Below are 27,467 nucleotides of genomic sequence, written 5' to 3' on the forward strand. Positions count from 1 at the left end.
ATAATAATAAAATAATCTAGACTAATTTGAGTTTGACTGAAACAAACAAATAGAGTTTAATTGGGAGATTATAAATAAACAGAGTTTAATTGGGAGATTATCTCTCAAATTTGGCAAAAATATGAGTAATAAACAACAAATCTCCACCTTGACATGTATTTCTATAATGCCATATCTGCTAAAGCCTACTACGGGCCTATCATGTACTATGCAGGGAATTAACTGAATCGAATTTATGTTTAGAAGTTAGAAAACTTCTAGCCTTTGACTTATATACTACCAAATCAAAACTAACCGGAGTCTGATTTTCATAAACATAATGCCCAAACTTTCAAAATTTGTATCCAAAAGAGAACCTCTCTTCAACAAAACGATCATACATTTCTCCCTCTTATGACCAAGTTGCCTTCACTCCAAATGAGTTGACTATGACTCCGTAACAGACGAGGGATGTTTGGTTTCACTGGTCACTGTAAAACCTTCCAGAATATAAAGACTGCCGGTCCTTTTTACTTTTAACAAAATGAGAACCCCATAGGACACTTTAATGCTGCTTGACACGATATTGATTCTTCAACCTTTCAAGTCTAAAATATTCAAGGAGATGATATGAGATTCTTTTATAAATTAGGTACATACTTGACATTTGAGAGTGTCTTAATCATCCCATCGTGCATCCTAATTTTAATAGTACTAATACCAGTTACCTTACTGGATGAATCATTTCCTATGCATGCAACTTCACCTTCAACCGAACTATATGTGGAGAACCATTCTCTGTTGGGACAGATGTGGAAATAACATCCTAAATCTAGGATCCACTCCGACGTAAGCTCGGAGCTATCACTCGTTGACACTAACAAGAAATCATCACCGTTTTTATCGGCCAAATTATTTCCAGCTCCATCTTCTTCGTTACTCTCAGCAACTCTTTTATTTTGTAGTTTATAACAATTTTCTTTGACGTGACCTAACTTCTTACAATAGTGACACCTTTTGTCTCACTTCTTTGATGTTACCAAAACGGAAGCTTGTCTATCTGCCTTGCTATCCGAACTGTAACACCCCAAAACAAAGCACTTAGGAATTTTTGTAACACCCTGATTTTGGGCCTAGAAGTAATGGGCCTTGAATTTGGGATCAGTTAGAAGGCCGCTTGAATAAAAGAAAGGTGTTTAAATATTTTATAATTGTGTGTTTAGTTTAATTGTTAAATTATTTAGGAAGGGTTGGTGGTGTGGAAAAAGTCTTGGGTTCGATCCAGGGTTTTAGCAAAATTTTGCATTTTTTTTCTAAAGAACCCTGAGCATTAGGTGGAAGGCTTATTAATAAGGCCTAGTAAAATCTAACACAAGGGAGCATGTGGCCTAGTGGCAAAAGGCGTGGGTGGTAAGTAGGAGGTCTAGGGTTTAAGTCCTGGCCTTGGCAAATTTTTTTATTGCGCATAAGATTAGTAGGGAAGCTAGCGTTTAGGCTTTATAAAAATGTTAAGTGGGAATTCAACACAAGGATGCGCTTGGCCCAGTGGCATTAGGAGTAAGGAGAGGTGCTAGGTTCAAGTCGCAATATGAGCAGAAGTTGTGGGTTTTTTTTAGACATCCTGGAGGTCGGGAGAAAGAGTTTATAATTAATTGGGGAGGAGAAACAACACAAAAGAGCTTGTGGCTTAGTGGCAAGGGACGTATAGCGCAGTCAAGGGATTAGGGATTCGAATCTGAATGGTAGCAAATATTTTTAGGATAACCAGGTTGCGGTTAATAGGCCTTAAAAATAGTTAGGATGGACTATGGCACAAGAGCGCTTGCAGTGTAGTGGCGTGAAGCATGCTATGGTTATGAGAGGGAGCAGGTTCAAATCCTAGGCCTGGCAAAGTTTAAATTTTTATTCTTTAAGGAAACTAAGGCTTAGGCATATAAGCCTTATAATTAATTGTGACCAAATGGTAGCATAAGAAAGGATACGGTGCAGTGGCCAGCAGCGTGTGGGGAGGTAGAGTAACCTTGAGATCTGAAGTTCAAGTAAAGGTATGTACAAAGGGAGAATTTAATTTTGCTACTCAAGTGTTGTACGGTGGAAGCAATTTGAATGCAATTCAAATTGGAATTTTTGAATAAAATCAAGGGGATTATGATGAGGATTAAGTGTAGATATGATGGTGATAAAATTGGAGAATTTGAAGGGAAATTATCTTGACGAGTTTAAGTCGATTGAGGAGAGTAGGTGTATTTATTTATTTATTTATTTTTATTTTTTTAGTATAAATATGTGTGTCGTACGGGCTAGTAAGGGCATTTGTTGTTTTGTGTGCTTCAGTCGCATATTATCTCCTCTTTTCTTTCAGCCAAATTCTTGATCTTTTCTTCCCTATTTTAATCGAATCAATCTCTTCCCTCTTCAACTTAGCTGACTGTTTATTTTTCATTTAGAAGCCGATTCATACACTTTGGGGATTTGATTTCTTGTTGGCAAGCAATTTCGCAATTGGTAAGTGAATTAGATCTTCTTTGGCTTTTGTTAAATATTTCTAAGTTCTTTCGTTTCTACACTCTTAAAAGCCGATTATTCTTTATTCTTTCAAAAACTTTCGTTAACCTACGGTTTCTCCATTTATTTCTATTTTTCCCTCTCATTCAAGAGTGTGATTGCTGATGGAAAAAGGGGGTTCTAGCAAAGAGGTTGGGATAGAGGCTCCCAAGTTTAAGCGACGCAAGGTGTCAGCCGTTAGGGACTTTCCGCCTGGATGCAGAAGGGGGACTATGTCAGATTTCAAGTTATATAGGCAGATCGCAGTCGATCAATCTAGTCAAGGTTCGAGCGATTATGAATACTTAGTACTCCAGGTGATAAAGTGTGTACTTCTACCCTATGATAACTTGATATAAAGCCGAAGGTGTGTACACACACTGTACATACAAGTAGATCGGTAAAAGCCGAAATGCCAAAAAGCCGAAATGCCGAAAAGCTGAAAGTTTGACTACGGCAGTTTTGCAAGTGCACGAACACTCGTGAGATGGAAACCGATAGGTTGTCTGAGGCCCCATGAGCGATTCCATGGGTTTGGGCTGTGAATTGGCCAACCGGGCCAGAATAGGCTTAATGGGCCTGATGGGTTGTTGGGCCCATAATAGGAAAAAATTGATAATTGATTCTATGTGATGAAAAATCATATGTGAGCATGACTATAAATGTGAATCGGGCCTGATGGGCCATATAAATGTGGTTTGGGCCTAGTGGGCCATATAAATGTGATTGGGCCTAGTGGGTCATATACAGGTATGTGAACTTGACTGGGCTTTGTAAGGGGTTTTGGGCTTAGTATATGATGACTACATAAAACTTAATTAATATATTACGACCATGGACAGGTCATAGGGTTAAGGTGTGGCAACGGGTGTATGCATGTTTAGGATTGGATCTGGGGAGAGCTTGGTACTTAAGCGGTCTTAATGACTCACCTCCTCTTCTCTAGAATCCTACCTGGTGCATAGTATTCGTTCATCTTAGCTCACGGGATTTTTTAACGGGCCACGGTAAGTGAAAACCGTAATAAAAGAAAAATTACCGAAATGCCCCTAAGGGCAAAAATGACCGAAATACCCCTAGGTGTTGAATGTAAGTTTTATGGATGTGACATGCATATCTGCTGCATACATATGATATTCTGCTTAGGTTGCATATGGGTTGGGTATTATGGAACGGAGGAAGTATATGAGGATCGCATGGTTGCTTGACAATCGTAGATCCACCGACGGCTTTTAAGCCCAATGTGTAAATGAAGGTAGTTCCGCAACCGGGCTACCATGGATGTGTATCGGTTGGGTGGGTCGATATTTATATCCCCATATGATGTGTCGGGGGACGGAGCTGGTGTGTAGCGGATGGTTTATTGGGATGGGATTGCACTGCATTGCATTGCATGTATGATATTGTTGTGATATTATTGCGATGTGGGCTTTGGCCCAACCAAGGCTAATTTGGGCTAAGGCCCAGAGACCACCGTTATTGAATTGGGCTCTGGCCCAAAATGACTAACAATTGCTTTATACTCATTGAGGATTGTACACACTGAGTTTTCGAAACTCACCCCCTCCTAAATTTTTCAGGTGATCCTCAGTAGGCGGTTCGACGGATGGAGGGACTCGGAGGTGGCCAACTAGCATAAAAAGTTTATACTTAGTCTTTATGTAATTTTTAATATTTTGATTTTAAATTATTTCTATTTGATTTGGGTTGTAACAAGACCTTTCCTCTAGCTAATATTTCAAATTAGGATCATTATCATTTTTATGCTTTATATTTATTAAAAGTAGAACGTAGTTTTCCTAAACCATAACTGTTTTTAAATACTACGTTTCCGCAACTCAATTTTTAAATGACGAGTTTTCATAAAATCATATGTTCTAAATAAAGCTTCCGCAACTGAAAAGAGATTTTACAAAGTAATTAAGGTTTTTCGCTTTAAGGAAGTGTTTCCAATGAAAATAAGATTTTCGTTAAAACACTTCAATATGACGCACCAGATTCGGCCATAACGTCTGAGCCGGGTTTGGGGTGTTACAATTTTAGCCTTAGAGTGTTCAAAATTTTGTGACGTGATATTCCAGTAATGAGTTTTAAATACCCTAGAGTGTTCGAAATTATGGTTTTTAGAAAATTAAATCAATTTCTGAAAATGTGTTTTAAATATCTTTAATTTTGAAAATATGACTGATTTGTAAAAGAATCAAAACTTAGAGTTTTTAAGAGGCAATTAGACTAGATTTTAAAATCCAACCTAAAAATCCATATTTATAACTCTATTTTCACGTTAGTCTTTTCCGTTTTCATACTTTAATTGTCCCTTACTCCTAAAGCTCCTTTATTTTACTTTTTAATCGATTTCTATCATTCCTAAAGCATTAAATCTTTATAACCTTCAAGAAAAAAAACTTAAAATTCCATAGATTTCATCTTCTTTACGTGTGAGTTTTCCAGGTTTTCGACATAAGTCAGTTTTTCTTCCAACTAAAGTAACCATTCATCTTTCTATTAGTTTTTAATCTTATCTAGTCTTTTAAAAATGCTATGTGATTATATGAGTATTGTGATATATGCTTAAATGTTATGCGATTATATGTGTAATGTGATATATGCTTAAAAGTGAATATGATTACCATGTAAATGAACTAGTAAATAATGCATAGTATAATATGACACTAGAGCTGGAACTGTTGAGGTTGTGCTATAGGGTTGTTTCATTAATGCTTGATGAATTGTTTGCATGGTAATTGTTTTAAGCATTCACTTAGCTTCTTAAGCTCACCCACTTCCTTCTTAAACCATTGCAGATTAGTAGTGTGCTGGAATGAGCATGTGGTTTGAGGGATGATCCAAGCAAGTCCTTTTCTGTTACTTCATAGGTGTTAATGTTATTTGTTTTCATTTTAGGAATAAGGCATTATGGTAGACTTTTAATGATAATTTTTATGATATTTTGGAAGTTCTATAGTTTAATTGCTCTTAGGATTTTGATAATTGAATCGTATTATGCCGATTATTGAAATTGTGATTATAGTAGTTTTGATGTTTATTTGATATGATAAAAGATGTTGAATAGATTTGTATTGGAATGGTTTATAGGCTTAAATATGCTGAATTTTTACTGTCTAGAGCAAAGGTATCTATATTCGGGTTTTAAAAATAATACCTCTGCGATTTCCAAATGTGTAGGAAGTCAAAATCATAAATTGATATTGATACCCTATAACGAGTATCACTACTCGAGGTAATTTTATCGATACTTTTTCAATTGTATCGATATTTTCTAGGTTTTGATTTTTGGACGAGAAACAAAATACTGATTTGGTACCGATTTTACAAACGGTCTCGATATCGAACTAGGAAAATATCGATACCTTTATCCTTGTATCGTTACCTACGTGATTGTTTTGGAAATTTTGCTAAGTGGTTCTAATGCATGTTTAATTCTTGGTTTAAGCACGTTTTGTGAATGCTCAGCATGTTTTAATGATAAATAGAATATGTATGTCTTGTACTTATTATGAAGCTAAAATGACAGATGTTTACTTAATAATGAGACCTTATGTATTGCATGTGATGTATGACATCCTGATATTTAGGCTCGGGGACGGGGTTGGGTAGAGGGTTTTACATGAACCAAATTCATTGTCGAGTTTGTCTTTACTCAACAAATGACCCTTCACATCCTCAAACAAGAGTTTGTCTCTGCCATAAATCAAGGTCTCCCTGAAAGACTTGTATGAAGAGGCTAAAGAGAACAATAATAGCATACCTTGATCTTCATCATCAATCTCAACCTCAACATTCTTTAAATCATTCAAAAGAGTAATAAATTGATTAATATGATCTCTAAGAAGCTCATATTCATTTATTCCAAACGTAAATAAATGTTGTTTCAACACTAAACAGTTAGCTAGAGACTTAGTCTCATAAAGAGTTTCTAACCTTTTTCATAAGGCTGATGAGGTTTTCTCCATCAATACCTCTTGCAATACCCTATTTGTAAGGCACAACTGGATTGCAGACCGAGCCTTTTCATCAAGATCTTCTCATTCTGTATGATCTAGATTCTTAGGCTTTTTCCTGATACCGACCTTTTTCAGGCAGGTCTGAACTAGAATTGCCATCATCCAAACTTACCAAAGATTGAAATTTGTGACACCATCAAACTTGTCAATGTCCAACCTTGTTTCTGCCATCTCTGAATAGGTTGGTCTACGAAAATTGAATTAGCTTTGATACCATTTGTTGGGGATCGACCCGATTAAGCAACGAACAAATAAAAAATAGTGGAAGAAATTGAGAAATTGAACACACAAATTTAACATGGAAAAACCTCTATAAAGAGGAAAAAAAATCACTGGTAAATATAATTTTACTATAGTTGTAAAAGAACGAAGAGTACAAAAGACGAATATAAAAACTAAACCCCGAAACCCAAAAACAATAAACCTTCAAAACATAAACACAAAATTCTCCAAAAGTGTTATAAGTTCTAATCTTTATTGTGTGTATTTTCTAAGGTTGTAAAAGAGCCTATTTATAGGCTAGATTCATAGGTCAAATAATAATAAAATGATCTATAGTAATCTGAGTTCGACTAAAACAAATAAACAAAGTTTAACTAGGAGATTATCTCTCAAATTTGACTGAAATATGAGTCATACTCAATAAATCTCCACCTTGAATCGTATTTTCATACCACTATCTTTGTCAAAACCCGCCACATGCCTATCTTGAACTATGCATGGAATTAACTGAGCTGAATTTATGCTTAGAAGCTAGAAGATTTCTAGCCTTCGACTTGTGCACTGCCAAATCAAAACTAACCCGGGTCTAATTTTCATGAACACAGTGCCTTAACTTTTCAAAACCTGCATAAAAAAAGAGAACCTCTCTTCAATGAAACGGTCATAACTTTCTCTTTCCTATGAAAAAGTTGCCTTCGCTCCAAACGAGTTGACTTTGACTTTGTAACAGACGAAGGACATCTGATTTCACCGATCACTATAGAACCTTCTAGAATATAAAAATTGCTGATTCTTTTACCTTTTAACAAAATGAGAGCCCTATGAGACACCTTAGTACCACTTGACACGATGTTGATTCTTCAACCTTTTGAGTCTAAAATAACCAAGGAGATGAGATTCTTTCGTAAATTAGGTACATACCTAACATCTGAGAGTGCCCTAATCGTCCCATCGTGCATCCTAATTTTAACAATACGATATCGATTACCTTACTAGATGAATCATTTCCCATGCACAAAACTACACCTTTAACCGAACTATTTATGGAGAACCATTCTTTGTTGAGACACATATGTAAATAACATCCCGAATCTAGGATCCACTCGGACGTAAGCTCGGAGCTATTACTCGTTGACACTAACAAGAAATCATTACCACTTTTATCGGCCAAATTAGCACCAACTATATCTTCATCGTTACTCTTAGCAACCCTTTTATTTCACAGTTTATAACAATTTGCTTTGACATGACCTAACATCTTACAATAACGACAACTTTTGTCTCACTTCTTTAATGCTACCAAAACGGAAGCTTGCCTATCTGCCTTGCTATCCGAACCAAACTCGTTGTTGAGTTTGTCTTTACTTAACAAATGACCCTTCACATCCTTGAACGAGTGTTTGTCTCTGCTATAATCAAGATCTATCTGAAAGACTTGTATGAAGAAGGTAAAGAGCATAATAATAGCTTAGCCTGATCTTTATCGTCAATCTTAACCTCAACATTCTTTAAATCATTCAAAAAAGTAATAAATTAACTAATGTGATCTCTAAGAAGCTCAACTTCATTTATACGAAATGTAAATAGATGTTTCAACACTAAATGGTTAGCCAGGGACTTAGTCACATAAAGAGTTTCTAACCTTTTCCACAAGGCGAATGAGGTTTTCTCCATCAATATCTCCTGCAATACCTTATTCACGAGGCACAACTGGATTATAGACAAAGCCTTTTCATCAAGCTTTTCCTATTCTATATGATCTACATTCTTAAGCTTTTTCTTGATAATGAGCTTTTTCAGGCAGGTCTGAACTAGAATTGCCAAAATTCGAATTTGCCACATATTAAAATTTGTGACACCATCGAACTTGTAAATGTCAAACCTTGTTTCTGCCATCTCTAAATGGGCTGATCTATGAAAATTGAACTAGCTTTGATACCATTTGTTGGGGATCGACCTGATTAAGCAATGAACAAGTAAAAAATAGTGGAAGAAATTGTGAAATTGAACACATAAATTTAACGTGGAAATACCCTTACAAAGAGGATAAAAAATCACAGGCAAAGATAATTTTACTATAACACCCCAAAATAGGGCTTAGGAGTTTTAGGGGCATTTTAGGGATTTTAGCTTTAGAGTGTTCGAAATGCTGTGACATGATACACCTTTGATGTTTTCAACTATGGTTTTTAGAAAATTAAATCAATTTCTAAAAATAAGTTTTAAATACATTTAATTTTGAAAATAAGACTGATTTGTAAAAAGTCAAAACTTAGAGTTTTAAGAGGCAATTAGACCAGATTTTCAAATCCAACCTAAAACCCCCCATTTATTGTTTTATTTTCACATTAGTTCATTTCTATAACTTTTTCTTGACGTTCCTTTGTTCTCCTAACTTTTCCATTCAATTTTCTTTGCCAAACCTAAATTCCTTTGATTCCTATCACTTTCCAAATCATTAAACCTCCATAAAATCCAAGAAAGCACCCCAAAATACCACAGACTCCTCTATTGTCAAAGTTTCTCTAGTTTTCGATCAAACGCTTGATTTTTCATCAACTAAGGTAACGATATAATTCCTAGTTAGTTTTAAATGATATCTAGTCTTTTAAACGGAATTTTTAGCCATTAAATCACATGTTTTAAATAAAAGCTGAAATTTGGGTCATTGATGGTGTATTTTGGGTAAAAATATGGTTTCAAAGTGTTTTTTAACTTGTTTTAACATGATTAGGAGGTTTCTAAACTTGATTTAAATTTTTGTTAAGGATTTCTAAGGATTTAATGAAATTTCATGAAAATTGCCATAAACATGTCAAAAATTTTGATTCCATGAATTGGGTAGTTTTGTATAGTTTAAAGGTTGAGAATTATTTGTAGGTAAATAATTAGATGATTGGAATTTGTTTCAGGTGAAAAGATGAAGTATATACCGAAATATTCAAATTTTAAGTTTTCTATGTCGAAGGTTTTGTTCAAAAGAGAACCTAGCTTAGGCAGGTGTTTTTGGATTGTTTGATGTGAGTCATTGTTTGAATGTTGATTGTGTTGTTGTGTGATTTACTTTGTTGAAATCGATAAGACTTTCTACGAGTTGAGATAAAGACAAGGAAAAGCTAGTTTGAGCTTTTGGTGAAAGCGTAATTGGTAAGTGTTTAGAATAGCTGCTGTGGACACGATTCAATGCGTTAATTGGGAATTTAGTATTAGTCTAAATCCCTACTCTAAATTCCAAGTGTAAGCTTTCTCATACTCATGAATTTATATGTGAAAATGTGTTGTTAATTTGTGGATTATAATGTGACATTATGATATGTGTGATGTTTGTAATAAGCTTATGATGGCTATTGTGAAAGAGTTAATTATTGGCATGATATACGTGCCATCTGATAGTGAATATATTGTGCTTATAATGTGATTATGCCAAGATAAAGTACAGTGAATAACAAGTAAATGTGTGTGTTAATAACATATATTTTGGCCTTGTGATACTTAAAACCATTGGATATAGTTGACATGTCATAGGATTGTAAGTGCTCACCTATATGTATACGTGATTTACGTGTTGAGGCCCTAGGACATGTTGGAGAGATAAGGGAATGTAAGCTAAGCTCCATTCAATGAGACATGTTTGGTGTGTTGGAGAGAGTTAACTTAATGCTTCACTTTTGGGATATGTTTGACTCTATGAATCTATGTTGTGTGTTGGAGATTCATGTATCCGATGAGTGGTGATAGTGTCCACTTTTGCATTTCATAGCTCAAGTGCCAAATTATCTCAAACTATCATAAAATATGAATGTGTGTGTTGTGATATGTGTTTATATGACATGTGACTATCATGGAAATTGTCTATAACTATGTTTGTACGTATTGTGATGTATATATGAAAGTGTATGCAATGACTTAGTAAATAAACTATTAAACGTGTGTGTGTAAGTGGAATACGTTGATAAAGTTGCTATTATTCTAATTATGCCATGTCTGTGTTCTACTAATGCTTGATGACATGTTTGCACGGTAGTTTTTCTAGACATTCACTGAGCTTATTGAGCTCACCTACTCCTTTTAAACCCTTAAAGAGTAGTTAAGTGCTAGTGTGAGCGGTGTGGTTCCGAGGGGTGATCCAAGCAAGTCCATTTCGCTTTTCATAGGTGTTTATTGTTTATTCAGTTTTGTTTTGGGAAAAAGGAAATGTGGTAGACTTTGTGCTAGTTTTTGCCATGATGTTTGGGATGTTCCATAGCTTAATTGCTCTTAGGATTTTAAGATTTAAATCGTGTATGTTGATTACTGGTTGGACTGAATTTTGATGTTGAATCTATTATTATGGTCATTTTGACGTTTATTTGATAATGTGATAGTAGCATGATAAATTGGTACAAGTTGAAATGATCTTTATGCTTATGCATGTTTTATTTTTCTGGTCTAAAACAGAGGTATCAATATTCGTGTTGTAAAAACGATACCTCTGTGATTTTAAAATGTGCAAGAAGTCAAAATGTAACTTGGTATCGATACCATATCATGTGTATCGATACTTGGGGTAAAATTACCTATACTTTTCAAAAGGTATCAATAATTTCTAGTGTTTTATTTTTGGGTGAGAAACAAAATGCTGTTTTGGTATCAATTTTCCCTTCGATATCGATACTAGACGATGGAAATATTAATAACTATGTGCTAGTATTGATACATACGTATTTGATTGGAGAATTTTTGTTAAGTGACCCTTACGTATGTACAAATGTTATTATATGATGCTTAAGTTATGTTTAGCAATACTTAATGATAATTAAAGAGAATGATTGACTTAGAACCTATATGGTTGTTAAAAAGAAAGTCATTTTTTCAATATGAGTTCATTTATACCGTGTGAGACATGAGACGATGGTGTGGCATCCTGATATTCAGGCTCGGTGACTGGGCCAGGTATAGGGTGTTACATTTACTATAATTGCAAAAGAACGAAGAGTACAAAATATGGAGATAAAAACTAAACCCCAAAATTCGAAAACAAAGAACCCTTAAAACATAAACACAAAATTCTCCAAAAGTGTTATGAGTTCTAATCTTTATTATGTGTTTTTCTAAGGTTGTAAAAGATCCTATTTATAGGCTAAATTCATGGTCAAATAATAATAAAATAATCTAGACTAGTCTGAGTTCGACTAAAACAAATAAATAGAGTTTAATTGGGAGATTATCTCTCAAATTTGACTGAAATATTAGTCATACTCAACACTCAAGAAGTCGAATTGGCAATGAAGAATGAAATAGGAAGTCGAAAGACATCAAAACCCATTAACCCATACCATCAACTAACTATCAAAACCCTCCACCACCACCTATCATCTTCATTTCATCCACTAATACCTTCACCATTACCATGACCTCATTCATGAAAAACCTAACAATGTCATCCCCTCACAAAATAAACCCACGTTCAAATCAATCAAGAATCCAAGTAAACAACAATTAATAAGCCCCAAAAAATCACAGAGAGCCAAAGATTAGACAATGATCAGTGATGGAGGAGCACATATTAGAAAATCGAGCCAATCTAATAGCCGGTGATGGAGATTAAATCTTAGGTAGTCTAAAAGTTGGGAATATTTTTAGATGTTTTCGAAAGGAAGTCATGGTAGTGGTTAATGTGTTAGTGGACGAAATGAAGATGATGGGTGGTGGTGGAGGCTTTTGATGGTTAGCAGATGGTATGAGTTTATGGGTTTTGGTTATAGGCAATGATGACTTTCGACTTCCTGCTTCTTTCTTCACTACCAATTCAACTTCTTGATATGTTAAAAGAAATGGAAAAGTAGGAAAATAGAGGGAGAAGCAAAAGAGAATAGAAAATAAAGAAAAAAAATGAGAAAAGTTTAGAGAACATAAAAGAAAAAAAATTAAATTGCTCAAAATAAAAATATATAAGGACAAATTGTATAATATAACTTAAATTTTTTGCTTGAAATGATGATTTAACGTGCCATGTCAGATTACGGTTACACCGTTAATGGCAATTAACAACTAAGTGATTAAAATGTTATAACACGATAACATAAGTGATTAAAACATAACATTTCAAACATAAGTGACTAAAATGTAACCTGAAATAAATAAAAGTGATCATAAGTGTCGTTTACCCTAATACAAATAAAATTTATTTTAAATGTTGTTACATCAAAATCTTGAGACATCAAAGTTAACAAAAAAAAAGAAAAAAACTACACCTTTGTTGGTAGGAAACTCTTCTATCAATGATTAAAACATAACAATAACTTCTTGCTTGTACCTCTACTATATCCACTAGACAAAAACTATTGGAATGCACTCTTGAACTTTTCAAAGAGCTTTAAAAATTCCCTTATGCTGTTGGACTTAAAATTTTGGGTAAGAGATACATTATTTACTTCTTCTTTTTTGTTTAAAACTCACTTTGAAAACAATAAACACGTAGACGATATTTAGGGATTTAGTCAAAATGTGATATCCTCCATCATAAACATGATATTAGTTTCCTTTTAAAATCCAACATCATTTTTTTAATCAAAATTTATTAAATATCATTTTAATAAGCTTGGTAAGACAAATTTATTAAATTAATTCACATATTTTACATTATTTTAATTGGACTCTCTATATAAATGCATCAAGAATGTGCACATACTATATTTAATTTTAACTCTATCAAGTCAAATTTAGTATGAGAGCATTTCTATAATTAGTTTAACTTGTGTGATTGGTTAAATATAGTCACAAATTTTTTTAGTTCTGATCGCTTCAACTGTAAGGTATGACCCTGTAGAATCCTATAAATGTTTGCAATAATATTAAAACATTCCTAATATTACAAAGAGTGTGTCATCTAACATTGCATCATTGCTACCCAAGCTGAGGGAAGTCATGGTCTGACATAACCTTTATGTGATAATATTAGTATATATTATATCCCTTTGTCTATGATATCCAGATTAATCACAAGTCATAGAACAATCAAACATGTATAGTCCAATATTTTATTTCTTGAATCTCAAGTAGACTAAGATAAACAAATGAGTTTGATATCTCATATCAACTCATTTGAGCACGATTATGCATTTCTAGTCTCACTCAATCAAAGAGTTTAAGATATCCTTCCATTATGTAGGGGGATAAAATGCTGCTTAACCATTCATATCTCACCACATAGTTTGTGGTATTATAGTACAACCATTTACGGAAGACATTAGACTCTATCAAAGTATATGATTCCCGCGATTGGAACTATGATGATTCTAGTCTAAGGATCATACACACTGTTATCATTATAAGAATTGTTGTGATTAATATATAATAATTCAATAAACATTCTTATGGTGAGTTGATCCGTTACAATGTTCTGTAATATGTACTCATATGTTGATGTTTTGAAAATAATCATATTATGCTCAGGATTTTATTATTAATCAATTTATTTAATATATAAAATATAGACCAAAAATAATAATGATAATACCTTTTATTAATAAATTAGTTAAATGAAAATGCTATTATAATCATCTCATAATTAATCTTTTGACATATTTTAATAATTTGTAAGTTGAATAAAAGCTTATACGGCCTCTCAAACTTGATTCAAGAAATTGCGAAATATCATTGTGTCTGTGCTAGGATTTAAGTCATCTATAACTAATTCCTCACTGTTTGTAAGAAAAGGGTAAAGCTCATGTGCCTTTTTCATTGTTTATGTAAATGATTCTATTTTGATTGATTAAATAATTCAACTTGACCAACAATTCTCCTAGAAAGACCTAAGAGACTTGAGTTAATTTCTTGGCATTAAAGTAAGTCGTATTGGGGCAAATCAGTACCGACACCAATGGTTACTGCACCAATACTTCATAGTCATAGGTGATGAAAGCACCAACAGATGCTACAAAATACAAAAGTACTGTTAGGGCTCTTCAATAAATTTCTTTGGCTCGACCTGACATCATGTATAGCATGGATAAAGTGAATCAATTCATGCAAGAGCCATTGATGAAACAATCGTCACTTGTTGGTCTTTGAAGAAAAAGAATGAGACGCACATGTTGATATTAGAAGCTGAATACATAAGTCTAGCTAACACAATAACTGATGTGACCATGTGTTGAGTTTTAAACTGATTGGAACACTTGTGATTTGGTGCCAAAATGCAAGTGCAATGCATATTGCTGCCAATCTAGTATTACATGTTACAATGGATGTATGTCACGGGGCTAGATTTTTCGTCTTGCGATCCGTGCGGCCTTAGACGATTCGTTCATTCCAAAATCGCCTAAGTCAGCCTAACCACCACAAGTGAGGATTCCTTTAAAATTCCTCCAAGGCACCAATTTGTATAACGGAAGCAATTGTGCCAAAAGAAGCTACAAAAGAACAACAGAAAGCCACAGAAAAAATGCACGAGAGGGGTTTGAGTAAATGCTCTTCAAGAATTCTATTACTCTTAAAAATTCAAGTTACAATGGATGATTTACAAGTGAGGGGAGGTTCTCTATTTATAGTTGAGCTCTCCCAAAACCTATAGTCCAGATTAAGTTACACCGACAGACGAGATTAGCCTATCCTTTGATTTTAGGGATTTACAAGATTACATAATATCAAATCAAATCTAATCTTTTCAAGATATGATTCCTATCAATCTTCTAAGATTAGTTCTCATATTTACCAAGGTAGCCTATGTTGCCATATCTTTATCATTGGGCCACCCAAACTTCAATCTAATAGGCTTCTCCAACAATTTTTTAAATTGGGCCAGTTCTCCTAGGCTAAATGATCCCCATCTAATCGATAGACTTCCATGGGATGCATCTTGTGCCATGGTCACGAGCTTTGCAGTTTAGCTCGTGACATGTACATTTTGTTAGGGAGAAACTAGTACAGGGATAACTTTTGAGTCAATTATGTAGGAGCCAAGGAACAAGTTATAGATATCTTTACAAAACCCCTGACAGGCTACTGGTATGTTCTCTAGAACAATGCCAGTCAAATATTGTGTACAACAATTGGAGAAGAGAAAAGTGATGGAGGAATATTGGAATACAAATAGGAGTTAAGCTGATCAAGGTTAGCTTAACGTGTCAAGCCCGTTAAACTAAGGGTTGTTTTTTGAGCGGAAGAGCATATATTTTCTTAATAAACAAATATTTCTTGAGGAAAATTCTCTCAAGTCTTCCTTGATTTCTTTTCATTTTCTGCTTTGCTTCATGTTTCGATGTATTACTTGGTCATGCTTAGCAACTTAGCTAGTTATGAATTGAATAATTACATTGATGGTTTCAAATCAAACATGAGTCACCTTGAAAATTACAACAAAAGGAAGAAACAGAATCTAACAATGTGGTCTATTGTCCTCTCCATATTAAACAAAATGCCAATAAATTGCTTACAAAGATCAAAATTGTATTGTTAAAACAAACCAGATTGTAGTATTTAGGTCGGGAAATATTTTCCAAGTTTCACTAAAGTAACCGATAAGTTTTCTAAACTAAATTACCATGATGCCAACGACAATAACATCTGGGTCCAAGGGGCATGACGGGTCTATGAACTTGGCAAAAGTCGACCGTTGTACATCTTGTCAAGCAATTTCTGTGCATCGGGCCTCCTTAGAAGACCTTTGTTATTTGGTAAACCGGTACCTAAACAAACAGGACACACCAGTTTCCCCCGACCTGCACACAGTAGCAGCCAGTGATCAGTTACATAAAAAATTCTTCTATATGGACAATTGGGAAAGGAACATAAAATTTAGAAGAAAATTTCATGACAGTTTAGAATCTCAAGCTACACAATCGGTATATGTTAAACATAAAACAGACATCGTTCTTTGCTACATGCTTATGCATCCTTGTTTGTACTCAATAGAATTGGACAATAACAGCAACTAGATCATACAAAGGTGCGTATTCAACTTATTTGTCATCAAGTATCATAACAAATGCAATTCCGCTGTATTCTGAGGTGCTGACATGAACACATGTTCATGATTACCAATTGCTTTTAAGAGTAACCCCTAGGCAATCAACCATAACGTGGATCTTCAGATAAGTGCATGCTCAAGGCAAGTCGTATAGCAATCCAAAACAAGAAAAACTAAAAATAGTTGGTTGCTATATCAAATTAAGAAGTAATGTTAGGGGAAGAAGACTGCATACCATAACAGTTTGGACATTCAGTAAACTCGTAAACATCCTTAGCACGTTTCCTGTTGAGAGCTTTCCATTTTCCTGTACCACCACACATATCACCTAAATAAAGAACAGATTAACATCTTGTGAATCAAAAAGAGGATTAAAAATTTCACTACTGATGTCTGCAAGTTTTTTCTTCTTCTACTTCAAACATGAATAAAAACATGTTAACATGTCAACAACAGAAGAGACAATTATATGTGATGAATAAACTAAAATCTAAATTCGAGCCAAAATACTTGCATTCAACGAGCACCTTCGCTGAAAGATCAATATAATTTGATTAGAAAAAAGAGTCCCATGACAGTCAGCCATGCAGCACAACTAATCCCCGCAGGACAAAGAAGAAAATAAACTACTCTAACCGGTTTGTTAGTTGGCTATTATCTAATACATAGAAATCAATAAATGGTGCGAGGAATTTTGCCCAATTGAAGGCTAATCTTTTTATCATACAAGACGAGCAATCAGTAAATCATAAACAAGAGTTCGTATGTCTTTTGCCGATGTCAGGAAGCAGGGTAAAGGACAATCTCAGAAAAGATTATAAGATGCATACAAGGGTGGTTCACTTGGTTAGACAACAAAGTATCATACAAAATAAACTGCAAAAGTGACACTCACAAAGTACAGCACCACTCCCTGCACAATTGCGGCATACAGCCCTTTCATTCCCATCCATAGCCATTGCTGATCCTGCAGAAGCAGAGCTGCTAGAACTGCTGATTAAAGCTAGGCTTGAACATAAGCATGTAAGACACATACGCCGTGATGTTGGCAACTCAGCTGCCTGCAGAAAATGTTGGAACCTATTAACTATAAACAATGTAGTAAATAATGAAGATTCTACCCAATTAGTGCAAATCAGACATATAAAATAGCTTTAGACTCTTTGGTTTCTGAAACAAATAAAAGATGGTGTGTGAGTAGTGAATTTGAAGAGTACTAACAAAATAGATGTTGGAAAACAAATAAGTGAAACCTTCTTCTTATCAGGTTCCAATGAATCATTTGAAACTCCAGTTGTACAGCTCTCATTCTCCAAACTAGATCTTATCTGAGCTGAAACAAACCTTGAGCTTGCTGTCGTTAAAGCAATGAAAGACGGTGTTTAAAACACTTGTATTGTTAAAGGAAATCCATAAAAACAAAAATACATGCATTGGCAGCAAAAGGAGCAACACCTCAAATTCATAGCTAATTGGAAAATCAAACATGAATGGATAAATTCAACATGTTTCTTTTCAAATAAATTGTATCATGATCCAGGAATTTAACAAAAAAATTCATATTGTGAAATTACTTTTGACTTCTAATCCGATTTTCAGTTGCAAAAATGGAGCCATCCTTTACATCCACACTCAAAGCATTTAACAGCACCCAATTCACTGGGGAAAAAAATCTGTACAAAAAACTTTCCATAAATTCTTTAGAAAAAAGATTAATTACACTCAATATTCTAATCCTTGAACATCTTACACAACTTGCTACTTAGCTAATTCATATAAACAATGTACCAACTATTAATCTTTTTAAAAGTTAACAGAAAGGGATAAGATACCTTTAAGGAGCTGACCTAAAATGGAAATAATTCTAATAACTATCTAAAGTTTCAGAATTTGGATAAAAAGGTTTAGCCTGAATGTACAAAAAGAAAACCCCATGAACATAATATTATATGTGAAACTTCCATTGAAAGGAAATGAAAAGTTAAAAACAAGGCCTAGCTCCATTTCACAAATATACACAACTAAATATATAGACAAGGAAAGAACTTACAGTGAGGCGGGGAAGGTTTTAAAGTGAAAGTAGGAAGGTGTGGGATTGAAGAAAGATTGGAAGAAGAGTAAGCCATAACTAGACTCTTCTCTGATATTCACGATGTTTGGATAAAAAGGTTTAGCTTGAGTTCCTTTAAGCAGCTGATAACGCCATGCTGGAGCTACCCATGTATTCAATTTTTGTTGCAAATGGAAAAAGGTTAAAGTTTAGCAGATACCTAGTCTAAGTGAAACGAAAGAAAGGAAGAATGGATTGGATTTTCAATTTGCTTATTTTGGCTTGGAGAATTATCTGATATTCTGTGTGAACTCAATGTTTCCTTCCACTAAGCTTCTGTCACCTCTGCACCCGTATCCTATTTCTTTGGATAATGTGATGCAAAGTCGTCCTTAATCACACAAAAATATAGGGTAAATTCCACCTATAATTACCAAACTATTAATAAATTTACATTTTAGTCATTTAACTTAAAAAATTTACAAATATGATTAAACTATTCAAAATATTTATCTAAAAATTATATAAAAATTATATAGAAAGTTGGACCCTTTTGAAAGCTCAAATATATTCTATATTGTTGTCAGCCTTCCAGGGGCGAATGCAAAGGGTAGAATAGAAGGGTTAAATCTTACAAATAAAAAATTACATTTAAGTTTCCTCAATTATTATTAAATTACAAAGAGCCAAAGTACAAATTTACCATATATGAATATATAATTTCATTGTTTAGATATTACCATATATGAATATATAATTTCATTGTTTAGATAAGGACTAAATTGATAATTTTCAATTTTATTGAAGGGGTCAAAGTAGATTTTTCTTACCTACCCCTTAAATTTGCCTTTAACTATACGTATCCAGTATAACCTACCTTATTTTCTCCACATATTTTGATAAAATCAATTTGGAGCATTTTAATTAGAACTATCATGGCCGGGCCGGGCCGTCCAAAATTTGGAAGGGTTTGGGCAAAAATATAGGCCCAAAAAATGAACTTGGGCAAAAAAATAAGGCCCGTTTAAAAAATGGGCCGGGCCTCGGGTAAGGCATTTTTGGCCCAAGCCCGGCTCGGCCCGAATACACTAAAAGAAAAAAAATCTGCATTTTTTTAATATTATTTTCTAATTGTTTTCTCCCTATTTTGCTACCATTTTACTATTATGTGCTACTATTCTGTTGTTATTGTTTGGATATTGTATAAAATTTATTTTATTGTTAATTTTGTTATTATTTTAGAGACATTTGATTGTTAAGTTGCATCTATTTTAGTGTTATTTAAGTATATATATTTTAAAATTTATTTACAATTTGTTGGAAAATATTTATTTTGATATTTTTAGTATTTTTTATGCATTATTTATATTTTAAATTATATAAAAATAATATAAAAATTAATATGGGCGGGTTGGGTCAGACTCGAGTTTTAGTATTTTTATCCGGGTCGGGCTTAGGCAAAATTTTAGGCCCATTTTTTGGGCCGGGTAGGGCCCGGCCTAGCAAATAGGCCTAAAATTTTAGTTGAGCCCAGCCCGAACCCAACCCATGCTCACCTCAAATTTTAATAGCCCGTTAATTTATCGTAAACCGAAATTAATACTAAATATTAAATTTTATTAATTTGGTCTTTCAACTATAATTAAAATATCATTTTAATTTTTAAAAAAAATATTTAACAATAATTTTAAAAAATTTTAAAAAAACTTAAAATATTATAAATTATTAAAACTATTAAAAATTATGTTAAATTATATTTAAAAAATTAGAATTTTTTAAGGGAAATTTAATATTATTAGGCTTTTAATTAAGTTAAGGATTGATTTGGATGAGAATGAAAATTTTAGCATTATTGGGTTTTATTTATATCTTATTTCCGAGTTTTTTTTTCAGAAAAATTAAATTAGTACAGTTTTCTAGAGTATATATATATATTAAAAGTTCACATTTTCTTGCAAATTTCTAAAGTTTAACTATTTTTTTTAACTATAATATTTTTTTGAACTTTTCTAAAACTTAACTAAATTTCTCATTTTTATATTCTTTTTAATATTTTTTTAATTTTTAAAAAACATATTGATATATTTCACAATTTTCTATATATTTTTTTAAAAATTTAATATTTAATATTTTTATATTTTTAGAATTTATATATATATTAACAAGGAAGCATGGTCATATGTAATTGACTGAAAAGTGGCATATGGTATGTTAAAAATTTTACTAATAAAATCTGTTGAGTAGTGAGAATAAATCTCGAAATAGCTTTTATTTAATTTTAATTCTCGTTTGGAAATAAAATAAAAAATAGAATAAAATCCGTTGAACGATGGGAATAAATTCTCTAACAGATTTTTTTCAATTTTTTTTCTTTTTCACCTTGGTGTCTCGTTCATCTTAAATTAGAGAATTGCAAAATACTAAAATCTGTCTTAAGATTATTAGACAAAACACGTTAATGGACAAATGCATATATAGATTAACAACTATTATATAAGATAAAATAAAATAAATAATTTGTATTTAAAATATCAAATACGAAAAACCAATAAATAAGATTAAAAAACTAGAAATGTAATGCCTTGAATAATTTATTTCTAATTCTATAACTATTTGACATAATTGTGTATTTGCTTCAGTGGTTAAGTGTTCTAGATGTGTGTGAGAGGTTTTGGGTTCAAGTTTCACCATTGATAATTTTGTTATTTTTCTAATCCAATCCTTACCCTTGTTGAGTGGGTTTATAAAAAATTGTTTGTTGATTCATAACAGAATGAGCTTGCTAGTTCAAGTGGTAAGGGGGTTGATGTGGTGGAGGTCCTGTTTTTAAATCCTTGCATAAGCGTGGGTATTATTTTTGCTCTGTTATCTGATAGAGTTCTGGTGGAGTTGGGAGTCTGAGGAGGTTGTGAGATAGTGGGATAGTGGGAGAAAAATAAGGGATTTGAGATATCATTGTTTTTGTTTTGAAATTTCTCTTTCCTGGAAGAAAATCTGATGTTAATTCTTTCTGTTTTCCCCTTCCTGTCGTCTTTTTTCTCCATCTTTGCAACCCTTTTGTTTTGCTTCTTTTTCATTTCATTCGTGAATCCGTTGTACGATCGTACTATTGAAATTGTCGGGTTCTCTTTTTTGGTAAGGTAAGTAGAGTTCTGTTGTCACTAATTTTGGTTTGGGATTTTTGGAGATGACAATCTGTGGTGATTGAAAGGTGGTAATTCGTTTTTAGGAACAGATCGTGGAGCAGGGAATCACACATCAATGGTTTAGTGCGAGTTAAAGGTGGTTTGTCAACAGTGGTAAGTCTATTTTATGTTGATTCTTGTGTCGAATTTGTTAATTGAATTGCTAAATCAATGTTGGGTATCTTGTTTTTAGGTCTTGGAAGGCTCAAGATAGTTTTCACATTAGAATGTTACCAGATGTGTACCCGAAACATAAAAAGTCGAACTTCGGCAAAAGCTAAAAAATTGGGCTGTTGACGCCACACAGGCGTGTGGCAGCCCGTGTGGTAGGCCGTATGCGAGACACAGCCGTGTGGTCAATGAAGGCATGGCCATGCGCAGCACACAGATGTGTGGTGGCTTGAGTGTGGCCGTGTGTGCCATACTGGCGTTTAGGCCCACACGAACATATCACATAAGCGTGTAGATTTTGGGCTAGGCTGTGTGGGCCACACAGGTAAGGGCAATTTGGGCGAGTGGGCCCACACGGGTAAGCCACACTAGCATGTGGGCCCATATTTCTAAAATTTATCCTAGGGTCGCACGGGTCGTGTAACACCTCAAACCTGGCCTAGACGGTATGGCCGAATCTGGTGATGTCACATCGAAGGGATTTTAAAAACGGAGCTAACTCGATAGAAACCTTAAGTTTATAAACCTTTAATTGCTTTCATTTATTTCAAAACATGTGTTCAATTAGTCGAATTGCCTTAAAATGTGTCAATTTAGCAGAAGCTTAGAAAAATATCGAGTTTAAGAAAAATAGTTCGTATTTTTAGAAAAACAATGCTTCAAGTGAAACCATCATAAAAATAAGCAGGTTAAATCCAAAAACCCAAAACCAAAGCCAAACAGTTAAAAAACGTCCATACAGTCCCAGAAAATACAGGCTCTCAATCGTAATTCCAAACTTAAATAAAACTATAAACCAAATAAAACCAATGATAATGTGTGGTCATCGTTGAGTCGTCCGTTACACCGATCCGCCTAACTCTGTGGATTACCTGTACAGATTAAGCAGAAAAGAGTGAGTTTGCGTAAACTCAGTGTGTAACCCCACAGAATTAAGCATGCAAATAATAGGAAATCAGAATTAGACAGATACAGATTCGGGCTTAAGCCCATTACAGATATAGATATGTGTAACTAGAATCAGAATCAAATGTCCTACCCTCATCCTCTATACACCATCTCCGACTATCGCTACACACCATGTGGGGTTTAAAACACCCATCCAGCCTTAACACCATGTTGTGTTGATGCGGTACATATCAGACATAATGCAGCTGTGCTACCAGATATTAGGCATAATTTGCCTTTCAGAACGCTTCCTCCAATATATATCATTCCGCCCCAATCACAGTAACAAAACATGCATACAGAATTAACAAATAAATCATGCTTAACATGCTTTTATAAACAGATAAACAAACACAGGCTTGCTCATAACAGTACATCAGTCTAACAGAACACATTGTTTTAGGGTTTATTAAGCATTTATCGACCTTACGGTAGGCCCACAATCGATTAGGATGACCCGTATGACCCTACGAAAAATTTCAGTAATATAAGCCCACACGTCCAGATTGGCCTTTGCCCGTGTGGCCCACACGCCTATATTTGGCCTTTTCCCGTGTGGATCACACGGCCTGACCCGGTTACCACACGCCCGTGTTACGTACCCATATGGGCCCACACGCCTAATCGATCTAACTCATGTGGCCCACATGGCCACAGTCTAGCTGTAACACGACCTTGTCTTGTGCACAGCCTGGCCTTCTTTGATCACACGACCTTGTCATCGCACACGGCCTACTATATGGCCTACCATACTACCGTGTGGCGTCGACAGTGGGGTTTTTCGGCTTTCGTTAAACCTTATTTTTCCGTGTTTTGAGTACACAAATGGTATCGATTCGCTACAAAACCACTCCCGAGCCTTTTAAAACCTAAAAATAGATAAGCAACACTCAAATTTAGTCTTTACACACAGTTAAACCAAAAAACATTAACCCAACCATATCTCAAATCAAGCACCTAACGCTTACCCCAACACTCTGAACGAGTAGCTACTATCTTGCAGAAGTATAATCATGAACTCATTGATTCGCTGCTACCCAAACACAAGTAAAACTCCAATCAAAATTGGAAAAGCATAAGTTACAGCACAACAAAGCCCCACTTACCAGAACGTGCAACGAAGACAGAAATAGCGAAGAAAAATAGAGGTGACGACCGATAAATAAAATTCAAAACCAAATAGAAGAAGGGAAGAACGGTAGAGAACAGAAGACTAACGTCAATTTTTTCCTTAGGGGGAGGGGAAAATTTTGCAAAAAGAGAAAAATGCCAATTTTGATAACCCCCAAATCCCTTATTTTCCTCCCACTAACTTCCATTCCCAGACTTTCGATATAACCTAAACTCTTCTAAGCAGTAGAATAAAATTAATACCCACGCTAACGCAGGGATTTAAACTCAGGAACTCCAACACCTCAACTCCCTTATCACTTGAACCAGCAGACTCATTCTAATATGGAATTAAAAACATTTAAATATGAACCCAATGAGCAAGTAAAAGGCTTAAGTCAGAAAAATACCAAAATTTGCTAAAGCTAAAGCTTGAACTTAGGACTTCCCACACATACTTAGAACACTTAACCATTGAAGCAGATACACATTTTGTGTCAAACAATTACAGAAATATAAACAAATATTTTGGGGAGTTATAACTCTACCCCTTAAAAAAATTTCAACCTCGAAATTTATCTGATTAGAACAGATGAGGATATTGCTAATGCATTAATTCCTTAGGTTCCCACGTGGCCTCCTCAGTACTATGATTCTGCCACAGTACCTTTACTAATAGAATGGACTTTTTCCACAGAACCTTAACATCGCGATCCAAAATCTGAACTGGCTCCTCCTCAAAAGTCAAGTCTGGCCTAACTTCGATGTAACACCCCAAACCCGACCTAGACGTTATGGCTGAATCTGGCGTGTCATATCGAAGTGTTTTTCAGAAATTGATCTTTTCAGTAAAAATCCATTACTGAGTTTAAATCCTTTTATTATTATTTAACAAAAGTTCTCGTCACAACGTTTACCTTATTAACCATTATTGTTATATTAAATTGATTTAAAGATGCAGAAGCTTTTTAAGTCGATGAAGTTTAAAACGCTTGTTTTAGAAAATAGTAGTTGTTTTAAAAATTTGTCTTTACCTAAACTATCAGTTTAATATAAAAAAACAAAAGCCCAATTAAAACTTAAACCCACAAATGGCCTTATTACATAATCAAAAACCCAATATGAATTTTACAATAAATAGAGTCAAAAGTAGAACATCAGCAATCATGTGGCTGAGTCCCTCGCGGCTCCAAACCGTCTAAGACTGAGGATTACCTGTACAGTTAAAAGAAAGGGTGAGTTTACGAAAACTTATTGTAATCCCAATAACAAAAAAATAGTGAATAACACAGTGTGGGCCTAAGCCCAGATCGGTAACGGTCTGGGCTTGAGCCCTATTTAGTATTAGTACAGTCTGGGCCTTATCCCTATACAGTAATAGTGTGGGCCTAAGCCCAATGCAGTATCAGTACAGTGTAATGCAATTATGCATCCCACCCAAATCTAGCTAGTAGACCACCCATACCAACCAACACAGCATGTGGGGATATAAATCGACCCACTCAACCAACACATCGATATTGCAGCAAAGCTGCCAGTAATAATAATGTAGCATAGCTGCCAGAAACAATAAATGTGGCAAAGCCACCAATATTAGTAATTGTGGCATGGCCACCAGTAACAGTGAATGTGACATAGTCACCAGTACAATACTTCCTCCATATCAAAATCTCAACCCCATGCAGTAAGTCATGTCATAAATATTACGTGTATACAAAGTCATACTCAGTACAATCATATATGTAAATCATAAGCACATCAGTCATACGGAATATAAGGGCATAATCGTCATTTTACTATACATGGGTATTACGGTCATTTACCATATAGGGGCATCACAGTCATTTTACCATTCAGGGGTATTACGGTCATTTTAGACTACAGGGGCATTAGGGTCATTTTACCCTACAGGGGCATTACGGTCATTTTACCCTACGGGGGTATTACGGTTATTTTACCCTACAGGGGTATTACGATCATTTTATCCTACAGGGGTATTACGGTTATTTTACCCTATAAGGGTATTACAGTCATTTATTACGGTCATTTTACCCTATAGGGGTATTGTTGCCATTTTACCCTACAGGGGTATTACGGTCATTTTACCCTACAGAGGAATTACGGTCATTTTACCCTATAGGGGTATTACGATCATTTTACCCTATAGAGGCATTACGGTCATTCTACCCTATAGGGGTATTACGGTCATATTACCCTATAGGGGTATTACGGTCAAATAAATACCTCTCCGAAGGTTTACAATCGCCTCGAACGACATAAATAACCTAAATGATCATAACAGTGTAAATGGGCCCAAGGCCCATTACTTGGCCCAAGTGGGCCCACACGAGCATTTAGCCCAAATTCAGTTACGGCTATGTGAGCCACATGCCCAGTCCAATATTTATCACTTATCGCAGATTTAATTTGTGTGGGGCCCACGAGCCTATTGGGCACACATGACCCATTTCGGCCTAACGTGGCCCATAATGGCCCAAGCCTACGAAAACGCTTGTGGTGGCCTTTGCAGTTTATTGCCTATGATTTGTGGGCTCGGTTTACCCCACGAGTGATCTCACGCTTGTAAGGCCACAAATGCCGAAGTTTTGACAGTTCGACTTTCGACTTTTGCCGATTTACAGTAAGGAAGGGTGTGGTTACACACCTTTTCCGACTTCTTGACAGTGACAGATTTCGGTGCACAGTCACACACCTGTTTGCGAAAACAATGCGAATAGTCCTCGAGTACCAAAACCTATATCCATTCACAACACACGATTAATCGCATGTCAATAGGAATACAACCAGCCTTAATCAATATACTTAGTCACTTAAACCACAACCACCTACCTTGCTTGAGCCAATGAGTATTGGCACCTAACTGTTGATCAAGAGCGATTACCCACTCCTTGATTAAAAACTGCAAATGAATTGAACCTTCTATTAATATATATTTATGAAAATAATTGATCCATAGCGAAACACATACTCACCAAAGTCGCGAAATGTAGAACCGAATAGAATTCAAAGTTAGCAGAGAAGGCAAAAGAGCAATTTTGGCACAGTGGGGGTAAAAGTATAATGGAATGTCGGCTATAACAGAGAACAAGAGAGCATTCTAAACTTAGCAATAATCCCCAACCTCCGGCAGCAACCTCAGGAAAAATGAAAGCCTAAAGAAAAGGAAAGGAAAATAATTGCTTTCACAGAGGAACCAAGCAATAATCGGCCAAGAGGAAAACTTGTCAAAACCGAAACTATTGAAAGGGAAAAAGGGTTTAAAA

The 27,467-nt window shown here is 34.6% G+C and overlaps 1 protein-coding gene across 1 annotated transcript; it reads right to left on the bottom strand.

The window, feature by feature from the left end:
- Nucleotides 1-16,129: 16,129 nt before the first annotated feature.
- On the bottom strand, nt 16,130-19,174 carry LOC107925475 (protein PHOTOSYSTEM I ASSEMBLY 2, chloroplastic). Its single transcript, XM_016856214.2, has 5 exons — nt 18,770-19,174; nt 17,973-18,073; nt 17,615-17,780; nt 16,955-17,047; nt 16,130-16,471 (listed from the first exon to the last, which is right to left on the bottom strand). Exons 1-5 carry the CDS (start codon nt 18,843-18,845, stop codon nt 16,341-16,343), a joined length of 567 nt encoding a protein of 188 aa, XP_016711703.1. The 5' UTR covers nt 18,846-19,174; the 3' UTR covers nt 16,130-16,340.
- Between the last annotated feature and the right edge of the window lie 8,293 nt (nt 19,175-27,467).

Source organism: Gossypium hirsutum, chromosome A08 (genome assembly GCF_007990345.1).
Source record: "Gossypium hirsutum isolate 1008001.06 chromosome A08, Gossypium_hirsutum_v2.1, whole genome shotgun sequence".
NCBI lineage: Eukaryota > Viridiplantae > Streptophyta > Magnoliopsida > Malvales > Malvaceae > Gossypium > Gossypium hirsutum.

Excerpts from the sequence above, each read along its gene's own strand:
- LOC107925475 (XM_016856214.2), bottom strand. The coding sequence starts at position 18,845 with ATGGCTTACTCTTCTTCCAATCTTTCTTCAATCCCACACCTTCCTACT. Across the intron at positions 18,074-18,769 it reads AAAACCTTCCCCGCCTCACT|CAAGCTCAAGGTTTGTTTCA; the intron begins GTAAGTTCTTTC and ends CTTTAACGACAG. Across the intron at positions 16,472-16,954 it reads TGAATGTCCAAACTGTTATG|GTCGGGGGAAACTGGTGTGT; the intron begins GTATGCAGTCTT and ends TACTGTGTGCAG.